Genomic DNA, 22,500 nt, shown 5'->3' on the forward strand with positions numbered 1-22,500 from the left:
TTACCAGTTGAGCCAACACCCAGCAACGATGGAAGTGGCCTTCAGACGCCGGTCTGGAAGTGGTCCCTGGCAGAAAAATAATCGCAAAGAATGTCCACTGAAGGTTTGTTCAACACCATCTGCTGGGTTTTAGGAAACACATTTAGAAGGCTGACTAAAGAAGGGCCTCTTGAGCAGGGATGTGATCTGTGGTTTTATACGGGATAAAATACATTTAACTGTCTGTCATGGGTATGGCTGTTCTACTAAGAGCCCTGAAGAAGCGACTGTGAGGCCAAACCAAATTAGGGATTATCAATGAATGTTAATTCAGCCTTGCTCACAGCTCAAGCCTATGAGTAATACGAAGACCCAGCGCAAAAGAGAAATACAAGAAAAAGGGCAAAGAATTTTAAAAAGTGAAGGAAAGTGTGTTGCTCTGCTGGCCTTTGAAAAACGTCTATCATTGTTGCCTTCTTCAGGAAATTCCCAACAGAAGCATGTGACTGACAGCCGAGGACAGACCCAGACACTTTTCATGTTGTTGTTTAGAGGGATCCCAAAGAAAACAAGGCTGTGCAGGGAAGGAGGAGGAGGAGCAGGAAAAGACTGATCGCACGCAACTGTCCTATAAATCAGTAATCTTTTTTAATAAATTGTGGCATTAAAAAGCAACAAACTACTTAAAAACAAGTAATTGCTTGAAACACAAAACCAAAAATGAACTAAAATACCAGTCTGTGGGGTTTTCCTAAATGGCATCTCTCGCATGATGTGCTGAGAACGTTCACCTCACAACCTGTCCTCTGGGAGCACTGTGCAGAACATGAAAGCAAATCCAAGGACTACAAAGACCACAATGCCACGGTGCAAGATCAAAGGTGACACGGCACAGATGGGACCAGGGTGTCAGACTAGAAGTAATTACCATCACGTCAGTAGAGACCTGCTCCACATCTGTATCTAACCACAGTGGCAGAGACCAAGGCCCACAACCCAGACATGGGTCCCAAAAATAACACCCTTCAACTGTCTGATACACCTCTCTGCACATGTCGCCGGCTCGTTCAGTGGAAAATTCCCATCAGCTGAGAATCTGAAAACCACAGAGAATTGAGACCACAGGTCACAGGTCACTATGAAAACTGTCTATATGAACGAGACAACATAACAGGGAGTGTGGTGAGTCATTTGGTGAGGCGGCGGGCCCTTTTGATCTGGTGTAAATGGAACGGGACCGTGGGCAGCTTTTTTTCTCCTGATCCAGCACTTTTAGCCAAAACCGAGTGGTAAGCAATCCCCCCCCCCCCCCCCCCCCCTTCACGTGGTGCTGCACGGCTCTTATCTGGTGCCACATCAAGCTGGCTCGCTGACACGCTGCCACATAAACCGGGTACAGCTGCGGCGATGTGGGCAACAGAGAACAAAGTTGGGCACACCATCTGAACGTACTGTAGCTCAAATCTGTACCAATTTAGCCTGACGTAGTGGTGTACCCACACACAAAAAAAGTTCTTCAAAGGGCCCCATATGGTTGCAGACAAAGCTCAGTTTCACAGATAATAACAAGCTTTCAGCCCAGTGAGGGGTTTGGTTCTCCCCATAGAGTACTTCATGGCAATCAAATCACCGCCTCCTTATCATCTTAGAACTGTAAACTCTTCTTGTAGTAATCTCCCAAAGAGTCTTTTAACCCAAAACATACAGGACTACTGCAACCATCTCTGGGGGCTTTACGCGGTGTGACGTGTCTGAAATGTGCACCACTCCCAGCTCCTCTAATCGGCACCATCAACACCAAACAAATCTCTGAAATCTGCACGCTCTCTATGCAATCACACTCGGTGCACTGCCAAACAAAACAAACAACAACGACAACAACACAAACTACCACGAAGGCCAGCGCCTCCCCGCCATGTGTCATGACGACATGGCCGCCTCCGTCACCTCCGTCACCCTCAGCCTATTCTGAGGAGGCGTACGGTAGTGGCTGACTCGGATGCACAGAGACGCCGGCGAGAAATAGCCTACAGCATTTCCTGTCAGCCCTGCTTTTCGTGACTCCCTCTCTCACACCATGTGACGGTGGCCTGCAGTAATAAACCAGCAAATGCACACTATATGAGCTTGAGGTATACCAATAACAATGTTATTATATCATACTACTACTATCCTACTTTAATCCTATTAGCATAATCTATCTATACTGCATCTCATGAGCAGTACTCAGATATGAATACATTGCAATTATTGCATTAACATTCCATTAAGGATGTACACATGCTCTAGCCTATGAGCTTGAAGTATGCTTGTAAAAGATGCATGAGATATACTAATGCCTTCTTCAAGGATTTGTTCTTGTCAACAGTACAGTATGCTTCCATACATGGCTGTGAAGTATGCATCCATTAAGAATGTACCAGCTACGCCACTTTTACATAAAAGCCCCGTCTTGTCAAGCAGGCTGCATAGGCTGTATGCCCACTGCTGTAGTGGTGAAGGCAAAGTTGACACTTGGAAGGCAAAACCCATTACACACTGCTTCTGTAAGCCCTGATGTCTGTGCATTATGTATGTACTGTAGCAGTCAGTGCATCCCAGTTGGTGGGGGCATACAGCAGGTAAACCAGAGTGCTTTGGGGGAGACTGGAAGGCTTCACAACAGGACATTTTAAAAGTGCTGATGTTTCTTAAAAAAAAAAAAAAAAAACTTCTTCAATATACAATCTTAACAGAAACACATCAACACATATGATTAGCCACTTGTTTTTCTCCTGTATACCTCAAAGAGAGATAGACTGAATCATTTCCTAGTAAACACCATGCCAAAGATTGCCTGTCCTTACAATACATTTACTTCTTAAAGCTACAACTTACAGGATGTCAGCAGACAGTTTATGAGATTATTCTCTGCGCTTCAAATTAAGCTCTTGATGATTAAAGGTTGGACAACTAACCTAGAACGAAGCCTGCAATGTTTGCCGTCTGATAGTTCTGAAAGGCTCTGGCTGCATCTGCATAACATCTCCTCTCTGAATCGTTTAGAGCTCAGCGAGCCAAAAGGCAATCCTCACCTGAATGTGTTTGCGTTTGCCAAACAGTAATCTAGCCCTCACTGGCCTCTCTTACTCATCACAACAAGGGTGTGCCAACTGTGTCAGCGGGACAACTTTCTCTCACACTCTCTCACACACACACTCTGTCTCAGCATCTTGCATAGTGCATACACGTAAATGCAATGCACTGAAATCACAAACGTAGACAATGGGAAGACAAACACACGTTGGTTCTTTGTTTGAAAATGCACAATGCAGTGTTAGATATTGCATTATGAAGCATGCACATGTCTAGTGTCTAAACACACTTTAGCCTAACAACTGACAATGCGCTCTCTCTAGGCTACTCTTTCTCAAACTCATAACAAGACCCCTGTTGACTCAGCATCCTCTCTCTCTCTCTCTCTCTCTCTCTCTCTCTCTCATTCTTCCTCTATCTCTCAATGTATCACTCTGACACACATATACTTCCCCCTGTATTAGCCAGTCAGTGGTCTGTGACTGGGAAATGTCTCATTTCCTCTCAGACCCAAAAATGTAACACATTGCATGAACAGGCTACAGACCCTTTTAAAACTTTATATTTACAAAGTATTCAGTCCATTTTCTCTCTTCTCACCCTCTCTGTCCAAAAGCCCATTACGGATCAACTGGCCCTCTGTACTGCCAACACAAGTTGGGTCACAGACAGCAAGTCCATCAATGAGGCTTTAACAGGAGACATCCCTGGACCTTACACAGACCGTTGTTTAGTATAAACAGATGTCCTCAGATTTGGCTCTCAGTACTATTTGGCAACAGAGCGTGCTTATATAAAATACAAAGATGAATACACAAACAGTAGGCCTAGTCCATTTTTTAAGATTGGAAACGATCTGAATGCAAAACGTCCAACAGTTAGTTGATCGTTGCTATATACGGACTCGTCTTCAAACGACTGAAGGGCTCGTCTGAAATTCACCATGTGAATGCATTCAGAGTAGGCTACCTTGCTTGAGTAGCCCACCAATGACTAAATGGCACCCAGTTGTCGCAACACAGACCACTACGATGCACGCACGAGCACTGCAGGCCACCAATTATCCGACCGCGGTAATGCTAAGATGTGAGCACACTTGAAAAATAAATGGCATATGCGCCTACACCTAACACCTGCTCTTTCAGTCCGTGTAGGCTACAGCCCTATTCGAACGCTCAATTAGGTTTGTCCTCAAAACAATTCTCACTGGATAGATTTGCGTTTAATAATCGCACAATAACTTAAATAAGTGAAAATCACCACGGCCGTGTAAGAAAATGAGACATGTCGATATATCTAGCCTACTGAGGGAGAATATGCGCTCTGCCCCGTTATAGTCAAGGAAAATGGCACATCTTTTGTCCTCGGCTTCTATATAAAATAGCGTGCGAAAGCACTAACATCCAATTGCCTTCCATGTACATCTGATGTGGGGTGTGGGCTTAATATCAATTTTCTCTTTGATATCGTGCTTGAAAACAGCTCAATTACTAAATGTGGGTTAATGTAAGCCAATTCCCCTCGCCCCAACGCTTCATTCATGCATAAGGAAGGCTACTAGCGGAGAGTGATTTGAAAGCACGGAACCAAAACAAGCAGTGGCTGCCGCTGCATTGCCGAATTGACATCACAAGAAGCCCCGAATGAAACATTTTTCTCCCGATAGCAAAATACATCAGGCTCGTCAGTCAACCTTCAAGGATGGCAAATAATAAGATAAAAAGTCCCTTCTTCTGTGGACTACTGGAGCAACAGCGCTTTTGTGAGACACATGCAAATAGACCTAAGCGACAAGGAAATGACACTATGCGCAATATAGCCTTCAATCATATTTCAGTGTGCGTTGCATTTTTTTATTCATCAACCAAAAACTGTGCCAACCAGGTCAGTGGAACAGCCAGTGCTCTACATCTGCGACCCACCTGCTTGTGTAGTATCGGTGAGATCGTAGTTCAGCCCAGGGTAGTCCCTCAATTTCCTGCCGCTAATATTCAACATCCCCGAGCATACGGCATCATCCAAAGCGCGGTCCAAGCTCCGGGCAGTGTGTAGCTGGTGCTGATGCTGTAGAACGCCCGGGTTCCAGTGAGGTCCGTTCGAATAGTGATGGTTTTGAAGAGCCGTTACGGCTCCCACACCTCCCTGACTCGCCGCCATTTTCATAAGTGAAATTATTCTTACAATAATAACAGGGGCCGCTTCTCCGCCCATGCGCATACGGCATAGACTGGAGACTGTTGGGGAAGGGCCTTCATGATGGGGCGGGGGAAAGCTGTGTGTCCGAGGGCAGGTACAGATTCGTTGTGTAGACACCCACGCCTATTTGTGTCGGTCTTTAGATATGTTATCCTGCTCCTACAGGTTTCGGTTGGCAATATGAAAATATAACGGCGTCTCAAATGATGGTTAGGCTACATTCTAAATGATGGCCATTGGTTTGGTCATGCAACAGCCACATTGTGCGTGGTGTGACCATCAACATGGTTGGAATAGCTTTTGGTCTTAATTACAATCTAGATATCGCATGCCATTTCACCATGCTTCTCTCTTTTTCACTGTCTCACTGGCGACCCCAAGTGACGACGCTGCTGCCATCACATTCATTTATGGGAATAAACTTGATAGACAATGCCTTTCAATAATAATAATAATAATAATAATAATAATAATAGGCCTAATAATAATAATAATAATAATAAGGTTAAAATAGCTTACAAATAATATATAATATAATCCAATGTCTGTGTATAGGTAGTCTGTGCTGCATGGTTATGTTGTTAGGTCTGAAGAGATGTAGCTAGACTTTTTTTTTTTTTTGAGCTAGAAGTAGGCCTATAAAAACGTCATTATCAGTCAAAACCAACGCTTATAGGCAGTAGGCCAGTCTGAAAAAACTGTCAGTTTCCTCTACACTTTTTGGGTTATATTAAGCAAGCTATCTATGGTTAGGTTACATGACCGCTTAGAACACATAGCCTAAACTAAGTCTGATCAATAATTCAAGTTTATTTTAACTATGCTAACTTAACTCTTGAAACATAGGCTACTCTCTCTGGACGTTTGTTACGGCATGGGCTATTTTCGTCTCAGTTATGCAGTCAGTCCCATGCACAGCGCTTCTGGATTGGATAACAGACGCGTTTCACTTGGACAGTGGGATCAGAGCGAGCGCGTTAGTTCTGCCAGCTGTCCCACATCTCAAGTCGCAAACCGCACCAGGAGGCATCTGTGAAATTAGTCGATAGGTTGTCGATATAGGCTCGCAGGAAGCACACGGAATAAAAAAAGACCATTTAAATCTTCCATCGGAGAGGAAAAGTTTTGTCCCAGCGGAAATAAGTGACATTGCCAGGCACTGCCAGTTCCAAAACGAGAATGGGCGACGCGAGTGAGAACCAGACCGAGCCAGAGCCCGAGCCCGAGCCCGAGCCCATGCCGGTGGAGGAACCAGACTCTCGAGACTCTGAGAAAATTGACTTGTCATTAGGTTTGTAATCTTTCAGAGAGAGTATTGCACTAACAAGCATGGTGACAATAAATAGCTGTCTGTTATTTACCGCTTCTTAACACGAGTCTGGCAGCTGTCAAATAGATTCAGCAGCTGTCTTTTGGTGTGCAACACCTAAGTCAGACACTTTTTCATATAGACATACCTCTTTGTCGCAGTGTTTGGAATTATTTTTAGTTCTTGTTGAGCGCCATTTGACCACATTTTACTGAAACAGCAGCGTAGGCTATTACCAGTTACCATTACCATTACCATTACCACTACCACTAGGCCCGTTGCTTATAAATTGTTGACTACTGGAATATACAGCCTGAACTGCGCGCACATGTCTATCATTCATTCAGCCCTAAAGTAACCGGAAGATATTTTCCCCACTCTGTAACTTACCTGTCTTTCGCCCTAAACAAACTTGAAAGTTGATGTTTTCTCGTTTAGATGAAATAATCAAAAGGAACAAGAAAGAACAGAGGGAAAATAATAAGGCTACAAGGGCCAAAAATAAAAGGCTGGCAAACAGAAACAATGTCCTGAAGAAATTAAACAAAGCGGGCCAGCAATCAGGTGTCTTTTCCAGAAGAGGTGCCTATCAATTCCAAGGTAAAAAAAAAAAAAAAAACCCAGATACTTAAAAATGTCTCTCTCTCTCTCTCTCTCTCTCTCTCTCTCTCTCTCTCTCTCTCTCTCTCTCTCTCTCTCTCTCTCTCTCTCCCTCTCTCTCTCTGATGTAGGCCTATAGGCCTACATGTTGGATGTATGCTATAACTGTTCTACTAAAATGATTGTATTATGGTCTTGTAAAGGATCTTACAGGTCAGGGCTCACAGGGACAGCTTTCCGAGGCTTCTACAGGAGGAGAGGATTTGGTTTTAGCAGAGGAGCCTTTCGTGGAACAGGAATAAGCCCACTGAACAGAACTGCAATGAATGCCAAGGTAGGTCATAATTATGAAAAGAAAACTTCAACATACACTTCAATGCAAAATAAGTTCAGCAAATGCCTCACCCTGCTCTCATTCAAATGTTGTGTCAAATAATTCATGTTATCCTCCTTGCAAATGAATCACTCTATAGGTCAGGCTGACATGAAATGTAATAAATAACGCATGCAGTGTTTGTCTTTGAAGGCTGCTGGACAGTTTGATCAGACAAAATTTGCATTCAGGGGTGCTTTTTCTCGACCATATCGTGGACGAGGACAAGCTTTTGGAAGGTAAACTGAATGAAAAAAAAACATTAGCCTAATGGAGCTGTGTGTGTGTGTGTGTGTGTGTGTGTGTGTGTGTGTGTGTGTGTGTGTGTGTGTGTGTGTGTGTGTGTGTGTGTGCGTGTGTGTGTGTGTGTGTGTGTGTGTGTATGTGAGTACATGTTTGTGATTATTTGGAAGAAATGAATGAGTGAATAGAAGATATCAGAGTCAGACTATGTCTTGACTGATTCGATCAATTTCATTTTTTAATCAGGGGAAGGTATACGGCACAGTTCCAGGCAAACACCAATGGAAGGGGAGGCAGGCCCTTTGTCTTGAACAGAGCAGTAAGTGGGCCAATCTACAATCTATACAACATTGTACAGTAAGGGTGGGGGATCAGATCTTTACTCACAAAGTGCAATTTGATATAATGCAGTAGGCTATTATTAATATTTTTCCTACAATATTGATATTTCACAATTCAAGAAAAGGTGTGGCATTTTACTAAATATAGAAACAGTGTTAATCACAGCCAGTAACAGCACAAGTTTGGTAATTGATCGCTGCAAGTTGATGATAATTTGATGTGTCAAATTTGATTTGCAAGGCTGTTCAGATCTCTTGCCTTTTATGAAATGTTACTCAGTTAGCCAAGACATGGTATCATGACAGAGATTTGGTCAGTGGAGTCCAGGAGACTACTCATGAAGCTCTGGAGAACCTGAATGTTTATGAATGAATTCGTTTTTAACAGAAATGGGTAAAAGTAACACAATAATTCGCCATCTTGATTTCCTTGTCCCACCAATACTGTGCAGTAGCCTACACCGTCTCAGGCAAGATTTGTTTTATCACATTAAACACAAACATGTTCTATTGGCTATACCTCAGTGGATGTGTGACCAATTTCATGATAAGCCTGTACATTTACCATCACACGAGTCAAAATAAAGGTAACAAATAATCAAACACAGAGCCTTGCCTGTGAGCATTTCTAATATTGATATTAAATTAAACATGAATTAAACCCTTTTTGAATTACCCTGGTCTGACCCTAGGCCATCGGAGTGAGAAGTAGGCTAGGCTATAAGTGTGTTCTTCTCTTCCCCCTCTTGTTGCTGCTTCCCCTAGTTCCCTACTGCCAGAGGGAGAGGAAAACAGGAGCGATTTCAGAAAGTCAGAGGGTGAGTGTGAGGTCAACCCAGTGTGACTCAGCATAACTGCATGAAAAAAAACAAAAACGTGTGTAACATCATAAGTGTTCTTCAATGTCTCTATCCCTCTTGTTTAAAGCTGGAATAGAGCGCCATCTGGTGGCTCCCTGTTGACTGTGTCACTACCCAACTCAAAATCTGCCAGCGAACCCGGGTGAGTCTAGGTGACTTCAGATATGGTAGTCACAGTGTTTTTATATATTTGTGGGAGATAGAGGGATGAATATAGAGATATTTATTTATTTATTTATTTATTTTTAACCTTCATTTAGCCAGGATTGTCCCATTGAGACTGAGCGTCTCTTCCGCAGGGAGTCCTGGTCAAAATGGCAGCCAAACAAATAGTTCCAGACACAGACAAACACATGAACACATTTACATAAAACACAGATAGCATATGCGTGTATGATATTAAGTATGAGATTAAGTGTACATTACTCTTCTACTCTACATCAAAAATCAATGCGTGTATTTCCTCAGTCAATGGGTTGGTGAAGATGGAAGCTGCAATGTATGGGACATGGCTCAATAAAGTATTCTAAAATCACTGCCATGTTTGCTTAAAAGAAAGAGAGTTGAGGTTAACTAGTTAGCTGCAGGGACAGTAGATTTTCTAATGTGCAAGAGTGACAGAAAAGTATATCGGGGGAAATACATGCTTCAGGAAGATGGGGCAAAGCACGGAAATGGAATCTCATGGTGGATGACCTAAGGCAACTGCAAGTTCCTTGCTGTGACTACTTTTAGGCCAGACATGGAGCTGTATTCTGATTGTGAACACATTACTTCTTTGAGCTAACTATTCCCTGAAGATATTATGAAGGATGCCAAGCATAAGTTTGCAATAGGTAGCAGAAGTAAGTGAACAAGGCTGGCATTGCAAGCACATACAAGACCAGTGGAGACTTAAAGGGCTTTGTAGCAAATCCAGCCACAACACATCAGATTTTGGCTTTCATGGATGCACTTAAAGGAGCTGTAAAGGAGTTAGCTGAGGCTGCTGAAAAGGCAAGCCAGTGGTTATGGCTGAGGCACACAGATAACTTGGGATGACCTGGATTGATCTGTGAAATCATGTCACTGTGTTTCTGGAGTGGTAGGCCTACTTGTTGATGTTGTTGATGTATTATCTGCCAACCCATCATGAGTGTGGTGGGGGGTGGGTCCGGGACAGCAGACACCACTGCAAGTGTTGTGGGCCTAATACAACCGATGAAGGTGCCTGCTTGATAACCCCAGTGAAATGCTCACGATCGTTGATCCGATGCATGTTGTACTGTAATGGAGAACCTTTGAATATCCTCTGTGCTACATGCTGCACATTTGTGACTGTCGATCAAACGCCTATTGTTGTATCTACTGTAATTTCAGATATGCTTGGTTGCTGATTGGCAACCATGTTGTACCGTGCATGTTGGTGCATGTTGTACCATGAAGTAAAACGTTAACGGATCCTGCAACATACAGTGCGTTTGCAACTGCCACAAGCATTTGCCGCGTTTCCCAGATTCGTTAAGAAGCTCTGAAGTGCTAAGAACTTCTTAGGAGCGTTCTTAGAACGTTCTTAGAGTGCTCCTAAGAAGTTCTTAGCACTTGAGAGCTTCTTAGCGAATCTGGGAAACCCGGCCATTATCGTTGTCATTGAATTGTGCATTGTCGTTGAATCTCACCTCATATTGCAATGTGGATATAGGCTTGGTTGTTGATGGCCCACTGTGGGAAATCCCTTACTTACACCACGCTGTGTGTCTGAAACATTTCCTCATGTCTTTTTCATAGGGTGCGATCAAATGCAGGGGGCTCATCAGAGACTGGCGGTCCTTTCCGCCAGCCCAAAGGCATTCCTCTACACTTCAACTTCAAAGCAATGACCAATCAGGTGGGCCCAATTTGTTTGTTTTTTTGAAGATTTTTTGGGGGGCTTTTTATGCCTTCAATTGGACAGGACAGTAGAGAGAGTGACAGGAAGTGAGTGGGAGAGAGAGTTGGGGTGGGATCCGGAAAGGACGGGAATCGGGGCGGGAATCGAACCCGGGTTGCCAGCGTACAGTGCAGATGCCCCAGCCAGTCGCGCCATGGCCGGGGCCAGGTGGGTCCTATTTTGAAGAGAGGTCAGCAACTTTAGCAAATCATTTTCAATGGGTGCCTCGCAACTTCTCTCCTCGATCCTCGATGCTCGATCCTCCAGGCTCGCTCCGACTGATCTATAACTAACACTGGATAGACTATCCCATTGTTGCCGCCCCAGTATTCTTTATGTAGATCAGTGAGGACGAGGACCGAGGAAGGAAGGGAGGATGTATAAAAGACTAAATGAGAGGCACCCATAATGTGAGTTCAAACTCAAAGGCAAAATGAGACAGTTATGCTAAGACCGCTGGTGCCGCGGTATCATCTTTAAAAATGCGAGCATGGGTTACACCCCAATTATAATTCTTATGCCCAAGTGTATGTTCTTGTTTCACATTTTACTGCCATGTCCTGTTATTGAGAGTAGATCACTCAAGGGCAGGCCTCTCAAACTTACTGGAATGTCTCTGTTCACTGTACATTGTACAATGTGATGTAGCTTAAAGTGATGTATATGTAATGTGTTGCACATAAAAGTTGAGGGTATGATAAGCAATGTGAAGCACATGTAATAACATATCCAATATCACCACATTGCTTATAATAAAATGTAACTCTAAATATCCCTTTGCTATTCTCTTACATTCCAAATTGGTATATCACATGTATTACAGTACACTCCCATGTGCAGTTTCCAAAATTATTGCAAATTAGCTGGTAAATAAATCTTCTCAAAATACAATACAGTTGGCAGAATGCAACATATAGCATATAAACTTCCAGAGTATTATTATAAAGTTGGCTAAGCAGTGTTGTCAGTTCTTCTGTGTCTCTTTCTCTTTCTTGTTTTATGAGCAAAACATTCTCTAATGTACAATTATTGCTTTTTTTACATTTACATTTTCAGACGGCTGTGACACTGAACGACCGATTCACCACCCTGAATATCTGGAATCGAGGCCAAAGGCCGCGCAGAGGTGAAGCCAGAGGAAGAGGTCGTGGACGAGGAGGAAGAGGAGGAGAAAGAGGGGGACAAAGAGGAAGAGGAGGGGCAGTCAGTAGAGGCGGGGGAATTGGAAGAGGAAGGGGGTTTGGAGGAGGAAGAGTAGGAAGAGGAAGAGGAGGGAGAGGTAGCAGAGGAGGAGGAAGAGGTGGAGGAGTTAGAGACGATCGGACTGTCACCCTTCAGGGATTAGCGTAGAGAAGAGTTTCTGCTCTCTTGTTTACCATACACTCGCGGAAGGTTGGAGGAGATTTGGCTTTGTGTCACCTTGTTACTGTAATACACCAATGAAGCGTCAGAACGTGGCAACCAACCAAGAGTTTGAGAAAGACTGCCGATTCAGTGTAGCAGTGTACATTTAGAGTTCAGGATGTAGCGTGTCAAATTATAAATGTTTTTTTAAGAACATGGGTAGAGTGCTGTGCAGTGTAGTAAGAAAAACATAATAATACCTGAAACAAACAAATGAAGTATGCATCAAATACAACTGGAAATGTTTTCTGGAGTAGGCCTATCTCTTTTACGGCTTTGTCAGAGTGATTTAATGGTAGACCCAAATACAGATCTGAACTGGTCAAATTTCATGAAAACATTTAGAAATGTTGTCCTTTTTTAAGTCATTCAAGAGGACAGACTCAGCTGTATACATGTACATCGCCTCATGTTGATAATTTTGCTAACTTCTGTGAAGAAGAGAGGGGGAGACTTCAATGTATTTGGTTTTAAATAGGCTATAGTTTTAAAAAAAATGCTTGTCATGAAACAGTTTTGTATTTGAGTTATTTTCATTATTATTGTTTTTTTTTTCCAAACGTTTTATCTTTGATGAATTTATTGTAAATATGGACGGAAATAAAAGTATTGCTGTGGTAATGTAGTGGTTCATGTCCAGTAGAGAACATTATTTAGCCCTAGACTAGACCCACTCATATTGTAATATAGCACTCTCAGGTCTTTGGTTTTGATGATTTTATTTTATATATGGAGGAAAATAAAATTATTGCAGCAGTTTGTCCAGCCCAGTCAATAAGTTTGCAGTTACTTCAAATGAAAAAAGCTTCTTGCCAACATAAGCCCACTACTGTAAGATCAACACAACTACACTATCTTTTTTGTTCATTTAACTTTTCTTCCATGGAAAAATGAAATTACCACAATAGCCTGCCCTAATATAGAACAATCCCAGGCCTTTGGTCTTTGATTTGTCCTCCTCCCCTTCAGCCCCAGCTAAGCATTGTCTCTCGTTGATTGGTTTGAGGGCTCTTGACATCACTTCAAGTGAACCCAACATGGCGGATCAATAACAAACGCACTGTCCATATTCTCGTTGTTGTCAGCTATGTAAGTAATAGTGGTTTTGCGTCTTGGGTTTGGGAAAAATGGCTCTTTTTCCTGGGCAATATGAAATTCATATTGAAGCTTTCCGTCGACCGCAAAAGTGCAGTTAGCATGGGGACCTAGTCAGGGAGATAGCTATGGGAGATAGCCATGTTAGCTAACTCGAAGGCTGGCTAGCGTGCCATAGGAGCTGTGTGGGCTAGCTAGTTCTAGCAATCTATGCTGATAGCCAACTGAGAGTGGTTGGGACCACAACTAAGCTAGGGTACCGTGTGTGATTTTGCTCAGAAGAGGCAATAGTCTAGTAATAACAGTTGTTCTATGAGTTCATCTGAAAGTTCATTCAAATTCCTAGCTACGACAGTTTTCTTCATTGCATGATTGGTGGGTTGGTCTGTTTCTCTCTGAAGTAAATGTAGCTAACGTTAGCTAGCCACGTTTGGTTGTTACACTGCAAGGTTCATTGGATCTCACAAAGATTAGTCAGTTGACATCCTAGCTTTATTGCAATGGTGCTGTCACCAGATGAGGTTCCGAGATCCACCTTCAGACACTTTTGTGCACGATTGTTTGATAGCGGAATGGTCAAGTGAAAATGGCATTTTCAGCTAGCCAATGGCATGGCGAGGTAGGGTTTCATGCATGTGGTGGTAACATTACAAGCAGTGTAAATGTTATAGACAGTAATAAATAGCTGCTATCAACATAACATATCTGAACCAAACCCTCTGACAGTATTTAGACTCAAATGATGATTGATGTCACACAACTTCAAACATGTATGTAAAAGACATTGTGGTAAAGTAGTGCTACCATTGCTTTCATGATATAAATAGCAGGGACCTTACTGACCAATAAGAACTGTTTTTTCTGTTCACTGCAGTGGGAACATGGCAGACAAAAAAAGCAAATCCGCTGGCGTAAAAAGATCATTAACTAAAAGAGAACAAGATGAAATGAAGAAAAAGGTGAGATGATATTACAACTTTCCACAACTATGCAGGATTGGTGCTTGGTACCAGAGATCAGAGAGAGAGAGAGAGAGAGAGAGAGAGAGAGAGACACTGCTGAAAGTTCACAACTGATTTTCCCTTTGCTTTTTTCCCTAATGCATTCCCGGCAATTGTTGATCTCCGCAGGAAGAAGAAAAGGCAGCTGAAGTTTTTGAAGAATTTTTGGCCTCCTTCGACACTAACGATAAAAGTGGCGTGAAGACTTTTGTCCGTGGTGGGATTGTGAATGCAACAAAAGGTGATAGAATTAGGAAACTTCATATTTCAGTTCCTAACCCATCGTAAATATCCAAATACTGTATGTGCAACATGTGCTATTGGCAGTTTTTGTATGACAGTGTCATTATAGTTGAGTAATACACAGTTATTACACAAAGTCAGAAGACGTTTATCTAAAATATCTGTCATTTCCTAGGTTTGCCTTCTCTAGTAATGTAAAATTCATGAGCTGACCTTTTTTTTAGTAAATGCATTTTAGAGACAAGTTAGTTACGGTATGCAGTTCTTCAAAGCAATCATATGACATGGTCTAACTTGATGGCTGCATTGATGAGAAGGTGTAATTGTTTGGAGTCTGTGTGAAAGGTCAGTGCCCTTTGCATTAGATTGCCCCATTAGCTGGTTTGATATAATTTAACTTATTTTCTATTACAGAGGAGCAAGCAGCTGAAGTGAAGAAGAATAAGCTCTACAGACCATCCACAAAATTTTCATCTCCAGGTTCCCAAAATGCTGTGCCACACTCTCCAGATTTCAAGAAGTCCGTAAGTGATGTTGAGAATGGGCACTGTGTTGATACACACACACACACACACACACAAAGTTGAGAAGAAAAAAAATACATTTGCTTTTTACAGGCTGTCAAAAAGAAGACAGAAGAGAAGAAGAAGAGTAACCTTGAGCTGTTCAAAGAGGAGCTGAAACAGTATGTCTTCATTCCAAGGCATTCGCCAGTGTCATTATGCAGTCCTGCTCTGAAAAAGAGAGTGAGGTGTTGATCCTTTTCCTTTGGTGTTAATCCTTTGTTAGAATCCAGGAGGAGCGTGAGGAGCGATACAAAAGGAAGAAGGGGGATCCAGGTGCCAGCCTTCCTGATCTGGATGCACCTCTATCACGGAGATCAAGTAAGTCCACATTATGTTACAAACTAATAAATTCAATTTCAAATGATACTATTCAGATTCAGTTTTTCAATGCAATGATTCAAATTAAAAAATACAATTTCAAATTATGTGATTCAAATTCAGTTTCTGTCGGCACATATTTCTGCCCATAACATTCCAAGAATTTCATGTGCTGTTGTTTCAAATCTGAGATTAGGCTTCATTTGACTGAAATTTTTATTTCACCCTGACAGTATTTGATGATGATCCGGCATTGCCTAACTCAACCAACCTTTACATCGGCTGTATCAACCCAAAGGTAAGTACAACAGCTGAAGAATCATAGTAACCTTTGTTTAATGCATCCATACAATGAAGGTCAGAAACACTCTCATATCAAATCACCAATCAGAAATTGGCGCAGAAGCTTCTTTCTCAAGTGAAAAAATGCTGCTTGTTGAGCTGCCACAGGCCTCTGCCAAGGTCTTTTTGGGATGCTACAGAAGGAAGGTAGAATGCCTGCACAACAGATGTGAGCTCTCTTTTTTTTCTCTCTCTCCCTCCCTTCCTCTTCCCTCTTGTCTTCTCCGCGGAGATGAACGAGGAGATGCTGTGTAAGGAGTTTGGCAAGTACGGGCCCCTGGCCAGCGTGAAGATCATGTGGCCGCGCACAGACGAGGAGCGCACGCGGGTCTCCAACCGCGGCTTCGTGGCCTTCATGACACGCAAGGATGCGGAGAGGGCTATGGCGGCACTGGACGGTACAGAACTACATTTTTTTTTTTTTTTTTTGCCTGTTCACTTCACTAGATCGCCGTAAATGTAAGCAAAACGTCAATGTTAAGGGTTACAGGTGAACACTATGTGTGCTTTCTGACGCTTGATTAAAAGCATAATGGGTAACATGATCACTTTTGATTGTGCTCCAAGGAAGTCTTGTCAGATGTAGCAGCATGTTGTAAGAGTTACTGGGCTCATTTTATTGACAGGACAAACATCGGTCATGCTTTGTTTGCTCAGTTTGCTCAGAGTTTGCTTCCCTTGAATTGAACAATGCTGGGATGTCGCGCTTCTGCAGAAGATGACTCTCAGGCTCTAATTTCAAACCGCAATGCGCACTGCCGACAGATTTCAGTGCTTAGGCTGTCATGGAGTGAGAACAAGTGGTAATGCCAATATTTGTTAATGTATTGACACAGCACAGGGTGAAATCAAGCCCAAATTTGAGTGTGTGTATGCCTTGTTGAGCGTCACACAAATTAGAGCCCACAGACTCATTCCAAGGCCAACTAATGACCGTATCAGCCGTTGAGCAATTTCGAAGATTACCCAAACAGACTGAGACTCTCATATGGATAGTGAGACTGTGAGTTTCTTTGGGAAAGTGACTGTACTGTGGCGACAGACTCAATGTTGTTGTTGTTGTTGTTGTTGCCGCCTTTGCAGGTAAGACGATCATGGGCTTTGAGATGAAGCTGGGCTGGGGCAAACCGGTGCGCATCCCTCCCCAGCCCCTCTACACGCCCATCGGGGTCCTTAAGACCTCCACGCCGCCCCCGCCGTCCGGCCTGCCTTTCAACGCCCAGCCCCGCGATCGCTTCCGCAACGACTTCACCAAGCCCTGGAGCCGCTCCAAAGACGAGTTTGAGAAGGTAACCAACCCTCGCCGCCAGTCTGCTCGCGTCATTGGCTGTGTGCATGGTCCACCATTGGTTGGAATTGTCTCTAGAAGGGTCTGTTTGAAGTCTAGGAGTTGTAGTTCAAAAGCCAGTTAATGCCTGGGTAGCATTTGGGACACCATTCAAGTGTTTCTGTTTGTTTCTAGTTCATGTCATTTTTGAGTAGCTTCACTAAAAAGGCACCGCAACCATCAGAGGATAAAGATGCTGGACATTGATTTAAAACTCGAGCTGGCACTGGGAGCTGCACATGTAAATAGGCTTTTGAGACGGTCTGTAGGGACGGCAATTCTATTTATGGACCTGCAGCTCCGAGCTTCACTTCTCTTACTGAACTCCAGTCGCTTTATCCTGCGATAAGTACAGGACCCTTTTTTGTGAAACTACTTCAGCGCATAGACCCAAGTAGTACACAGATGGTTTTGTACAGCAATGTTATCAGGCAGACAGCGCCAGAGATAGACAGCTCTATCTAACTCTACCCCATTGACATGTAGCAGCTGTGTACTTACTCTTAGCTCATTAGCTCATTCCTTTTTGTAATAGCAGCCAGTATAAAGCTCAGACAATTACCGTGCACAAAATAGTAGTAACTCAAAGTGGATACATTTGTTCCTTCTTCTCACTGTAGTAGCCAGTTTTACTCTACTGCGAATGACTGCAAGGGTGGTATGGTTTGTACTGTGCTGTGTGTATCCTGTAGTGTGTCAACCTGTATATATACTCACTTTGTTTATATCTTCACTATTTGGTTTGACTTCACGAACAGACTCTGTCCGAAGCCGTAGTCAAAGTGGTTATCCCAACAGAAAGGTACACACTCTCTCTACTCCTACTACTACTGCTACTACGACTCCAAAAGCCTTCTCTCTCCTCTCTGAAGGGAAGGACTCGGGGGTGGTGGGGGCGATGGGGGGGGGGGGGCTAGGCTACCAGAGATAGCACACTCCTTTAGTAGTGCTGCTGAATCACAAGGGGTGTTACTGAACTGCTACAGGAGGAAACACAATAGCTAGAGGATTGTTTACTTATTCATTTACTTAGATATTTTTGCCTGGTCAGGACTATGTAATATTGCTGAGGCTCTTCGGGGATGTTTGTCCTGTTCCTCTATTTCTGGAGAAGCGTCTGCATTGTTACATTCATTAATTGGCCTAGATCAGAATACATAGGTTGTTATTAAAAGAGTTCTTGTTTGGCTCCAATATCTTGTGCCTCCTGATATTAGCTTAATAGTCATTGTCATGCCATTACATTGAAATGCAATGCTAAAAACTACATTTGTTGAAAGTTACTAGCATCCATTTCACAGCTTTGAGTATACTTGTACTGTGCTGTATATTGTTACACCCGTCTGACCTGTAAAAGCAAAGTCATAACATAATATAACCTATATAATAATTGGTGGCGGTCTTTGTCACATGCAGACTACTGATATGCCAGCACAGCTAAATGTGTGTGTTTATATGTGTTGGAGTTAGCACGTGAGTTTTGTTAACCCCCAAGTCTTACTCTTTTTTTTATTTTTTATTGTTGTTCGTCCTGTAGCCTGTTTACCATAATATACATATTCACACTTGCAACCACACACACACACACACACACACACACACACACACAGTCCGTACTGAGACATCATGACAGTTTTTCTGTATATCAGAGATGCGTAGTAGCTACTAGTAGTAAGTGACGTAGACCAAGTCAGTAGTGGTCTGTCTCCAGAAGTCTGACGTGTACAGTAGACCTGCTATCTCTCAGGGGGAGGGGCCTGTACTCTGCAATGACCTAGACTCTTTTTGTTCACGCCAGTGCAAAAAAAAAACCTTTGCATGTCAGCTTCTCAGAGAGATGAAGGGATGAACTAACACCAGCCAGCCCTTTACACATAGATACTGTATGTGCAAAAGCTTAGAGGAAATGATTGTTTTTTTCCCCCTGTTTATGTGCAACACTGTGGGAGTTGAATGGAACACTTCATTAATCCTGATACTGTTTTTATGTGTATGTGTGTGAGTTTGTGTGTGAGTTTGTGTGTTTTCATTCACAGTTAGGCAGAAGGGTGAAGGAGAGAATGAGTGACAGAGTGAGACAGAGAATGGATGAGAAAGAACGAGGGAGAAAGACAAAGAGAGAGAGAGAGAGTGTGTGCCTAGACAGATGTGTTATGGGAGGAGGAGGAGGGGGTGTGGCGAGAAACTGTGGTCCCCAGCTTCATCCTGTCTCTCTCTCGTCTGCAGACACCTGTTAGGTCTCATCCACAGGATGATAGAGTTTGTGGTGCGTGAAGGGCCCATGTTTGAAGCAATCATCATGAGCAAAGAGAAGAGCAACCCAGACTTCAGGTGATTTATACACACACACACACACACACACACACACACACACACACACACACCATATGACTCACAGTACACATAGCACTGCATGTCATGTCCTTATCTGCAAATCACTTAGTCAATTTGTCTCTCACTCTTATACCTTTTACTTTCAATGTAGATACTAGACACAACATATATTTGAGTCCATGACATTCCTCTCATGAGTGTTATTGTGTCCCAGGTTCGCTGTTGTAAGTGTTGGCTGTTTGGCTGTTTGTCTCCCAGGTTTCTGTTTGAGAATAAGAGTCAGGAGCATGTCTACTACCGCTGGAAGCTCTACTCCATCCTGCAGGTAAGGGCTGCTCCCCAGCCCCCACTGGGCTGTTCGCCGGGTCCCAGATCCCAAACTGCCATGCAAATTTCTCTTGCTTAAAAAAGAAAGCTGCCTGTGTTTGTATTGTGGATGACGTTAGACATACTCATAAAGGTGTACACAGCCTGTGTAATGGAATGAATCGCCGTAAAAACTGTGTTGCTCGCCAATAATAATAATAATAACTAGAATAGCACTCAGAGCGCAGACCTCCGCCTGTATTGTTCTTCCTAGGTTGTCATACATTTGAACCTAAACAATTCAGATTGCCACCACGTGGCCATACCATGCCATTACACCACTAAGAGAAACACATAAACGGCTCCGGAATCCCAACGGAATTATGGATCACTCCCAAAATTTAATCGTTCCTTCCTTGGGTCATGCCTGACATTCCCTGTACATTTCAGCGAAATCCATCCATCACTTTTTGAGTTATCTTGCTAACAAACAGACAGACAGACAAACAAACAAACAAACGCCGGTCCCCGATGAAAACATAACCTCCTTGGCGGAGGTAATAATAATAATACAGATTAATCCAGGTTCCTTTTGAGACAACTTAAGCAATCTTCCAGATATTGTCCTGATTTGACAGACTGAACTTTTCTCCCCATCAGGGCGAGTCCCCCGGTCAGTGGCGGACGCCAGACTTCCGCATGTTTCGCGGCGGCTCCATCTGGAGGCCGCCGCTCCTCAACCCGTATCTCCATGGCGACGAGGAGGTGCTTGAAGACGAGGTGCCTGTGACGCAAGAGGAGGAGCTGAGGAAAGGCCAGCTGAAGAGCGAGTGAGTTCCCATGGGGAGCAGTCTTAACACGCTGCCCAACAATCTGGTGCTGGTGTCTTTGTCTCTGTCTCTCTCACTCTGTATCTCTCCTTAAAAATGCTCCCTCACAACATATAACAGCTGTCCAGCCCTTATTTCGCCTTTAGTCCAAGATTGTTCCTAGCAAGGGTTTTAGAGACATGTGACCCTGCCACTGTTTGTAACTATGACCGATCGCTCAAGTACCCAGTCAGGTATTTCTGTCTTATTCAGTCAGCTATGTAGCTATGAAAGCACCCACATTGACCTCACTGATAAGTGTTCCTCCACGAGCTAACCTCCTCCTCCTCCTCCTCCTCCTCCTCCGCGCCCCCTCAGGCACCGGGAGCAGCTGGAGTCTCTGCTGCAGAGGATGACTCCGCGGAGGGACGAGATAGGCGACGCCATGCTCTTCTGCCTGGAGAAGGCCGAGGCTGCCGAGGAGGTGGTGGCCTGCATCTCCGAGTCCATGTCCTTAATCCAGACGCCACCGCAGAAGAAGGTAGACACCGACACAGACACAGACACAGACACAGACACCGACACCGACACCGACACCGACACCGACACCGACACCGACACAGACACAGACACAGACACAGACACAGACACAGACACAGACACAGACACAGACACAGACACAGACACAGACACAGACACAGACACAGACACAGACACAGACACAGACACAGACACAGACACAGACACAGACACAGACACTCCAAGCATTATTGCAGAACCCTGACTATACATACGAAGAGTCAGTGCTGTAGACATCATTGCAGGGGGGCTAGAGCACACATTCTACACAATTTCAATTGACATGTGTAGATAACACGCAAAGAAGTGCAAATGCTCGCCCAAGCACACATACATGTAGCCAGTGCATACACCACTCCAGGAAATAGTGCAGCGATATTAAACATGAAGTCCATACTGTAGCTGCTGAATATATTGGTGTAGAGACATGCATAGAAACGGCACACTGATGCACACACACACACACTCACATGAAGTGAACACACTGTTGATGCAGCATACACCACAGTAGATAATAATGCACTGTGACCCACTCTCTTGCTTCCCAATCATTTCCTCACTCATACAGATAGACACCTGTTAGATCAGTGTTGGATTAAAGGATTTGTTGTGTTAATTGAAGCTATTGATATCGGGATGTTCCCTGCTCAGCCAAGTGATATTTTAATTGCTGTCTTTTCATTTTCTCTGAACAGGTTGCCAGATTGTATTTAGTCTCTGATATTCTTTACAACTCCTGTGCCAAAGTTGCCAATGCGTCGTATTACAGAAAATAGTAAGTATTAAAAATCAGCCTCATCACCAAAGCGTGGAAGATGAATCTGATTCCTGAGGCGTTTGTGCAGTCTTTGATTGCTAATCCATCTGTTCTTTTTGTTTTTCCTTTTTTCCCCCATTTCCTCTAAATTACCATCAAAAGCTTTGAGTCCAAATTGCCCCAGATATTTGGAGACATCAGTGAGGCCTACAGAAACATACGTGCCAGACTGCAAGCGGAACAGTTCAAGGTGTGTCTTCACTTTTAACAAAGGCTGTGTTTTCTCTTTTGGTCCCCTGTTGTTCTTAATGCTGAATCCCATAATGCGTTTATGACACTCTCTCTTTGACTCTCTCTCCTCTCCTCTTTCTCTCACGGTTGACCTCTTCTTCCATAGCAAAAGGTCATGGTGTGTTTCCGAGCGTGGGAGGACTGGGCCATCTACCCAGAGTCCTACCTCATCCAGCTGCAGAACATCTTCCTTGGCCTGGTCAAACCTGGAGAGGAGGTCATCGAACCGCCAGAGGTTAGCGT

General features: G+C 43.5%; 3 protein-coding genes across 4 annotated transcripts in view; 2 read left to right on the forward strand and 1 right to left on the reverse strand.

The window, feature by feature from the left end:
* Positions 1–5,211, reverse strand: part of lrch2 (leucine-rich repeats and calponin homology (CH) domain containing 2) — a 64,753-nt gene extending 59,542 nt beyond the window's left edge. The window contains exon 1 of the mRNA XM_062535864.1: positions 4,977–5,211. Coding sequence (XP_062391848.1) covers positions 4,977–5,211 — 235 coding nt within the window. The remainder of the gene's footprint in view (positions 1–4,976) is intronic.
* Positions 5,212–6,230: 1,019 nt separating this feature from the next.
* On the forward strand, positions 6,231–13,031 carry si:dkey-17o15.2 (H/ACA ribonucleoprotein complex subunit 1). The gene is made up of 9 exons (XM_062536545.1): positions 6,231–6,541; positions 6,998–7,159; positions 7,363–7,493; positions 7,686–7,771; positions 8,022–8,094; positions 8,882–8,934; positions 9,044–9,118; positions 10,744–10,843; positions 11,942–13,031. Exons 1-9 carry the CDS (start codon positions 6,430–6,432, stop codon positions 12,233–12,235), a joined length of 1,086 nt encoding a protein of 361 aa, XP_062392529.1. The 5' UTR covers positions 6,231–6,429; the 3' UTR covers positions 12,236–13,031.
* A 231-nt stretch (positions 13,032–13,262) lies between these two features.
* Positions 13,263–22,500, forward strand: part of zgc:163098 (uncharacterized protein LOC100037380 homolog) — a 15,612-nt gene continuing 6,374 nt past the window's right edge. For both annotated transcript variants that reach the window (XM_062536546.1, XM_062536547.1), the window contains exons 1-17: positions 13,263–13,378; positions 14,259–14,343; positions 14,515–14,626; positions 15,043–15,152; positions 15,246–15,313; positions 15,418–15,512; positions 15,746–15,810; positions 16,087–16,252; positions 16,938–17,143; positions 17,940–17,983; positions 19,408–19,512; positions 19,774–19,840; positions 20,482–20,651; positions 21,009–21,171; positions 21,905–21,984; positions 22,129–22,216; positions 22,364–22,492. In XM_062536546.1, the coding sequence (XP_062392530.1) occupies positions 14,266–14,343; positions 14,515–14,626; positions 15,043–15,152; positions 15,246–15,313; positions 15,418–15,512; positions 15,746–15,810; positions 16,087–16,252; positions 16,938–17,143; positions 17,940–17,983; positions 19,408–19,512; positions 19,774–19,840; positions 20,482–20,651; positions 21,009–21,171; positions 21,905–21,984; positions 22,129–22,216; positions 22,364–22,492 (1,746 nt within the window). In that variant the 5' untranslated portion in view covers positions 13,263–13,378; positions 14,259–14,265. The remainder of the gene's footprint in view (positions 13,379–14,258; positions 14,344–14,514; positions 14,627–15,042; positions 15,153–15,245; positions 15,314–15,417; positions 15,513–15,745; positions 15,811–16,086; positions 16,253–16,937; positions 17,144–17,939; positions 17,984–19,407; positions 19,513–19,773; positions 19,841–20,481; positions 20,652–21,008; positions 21,172–21,904; positions 21,985–22,128; positions 22,217–22,363; positions 22,493–22,500) is intronic.

This window comes from Sardina pilchardus, chromosome 5 (assembly GCF_963854185.1).
Source record: "Sardina pilchardus chromosome 5, fSarPil1.1, whole genome shotgun sequence".
In the NCBI taxonomy this organism is placed as follows: Eukaryota; Metazoa; Chordata; class Actinopteri; order Clupeiformes; family Clupeidae; genus Sardina; species Sardina pilchardus.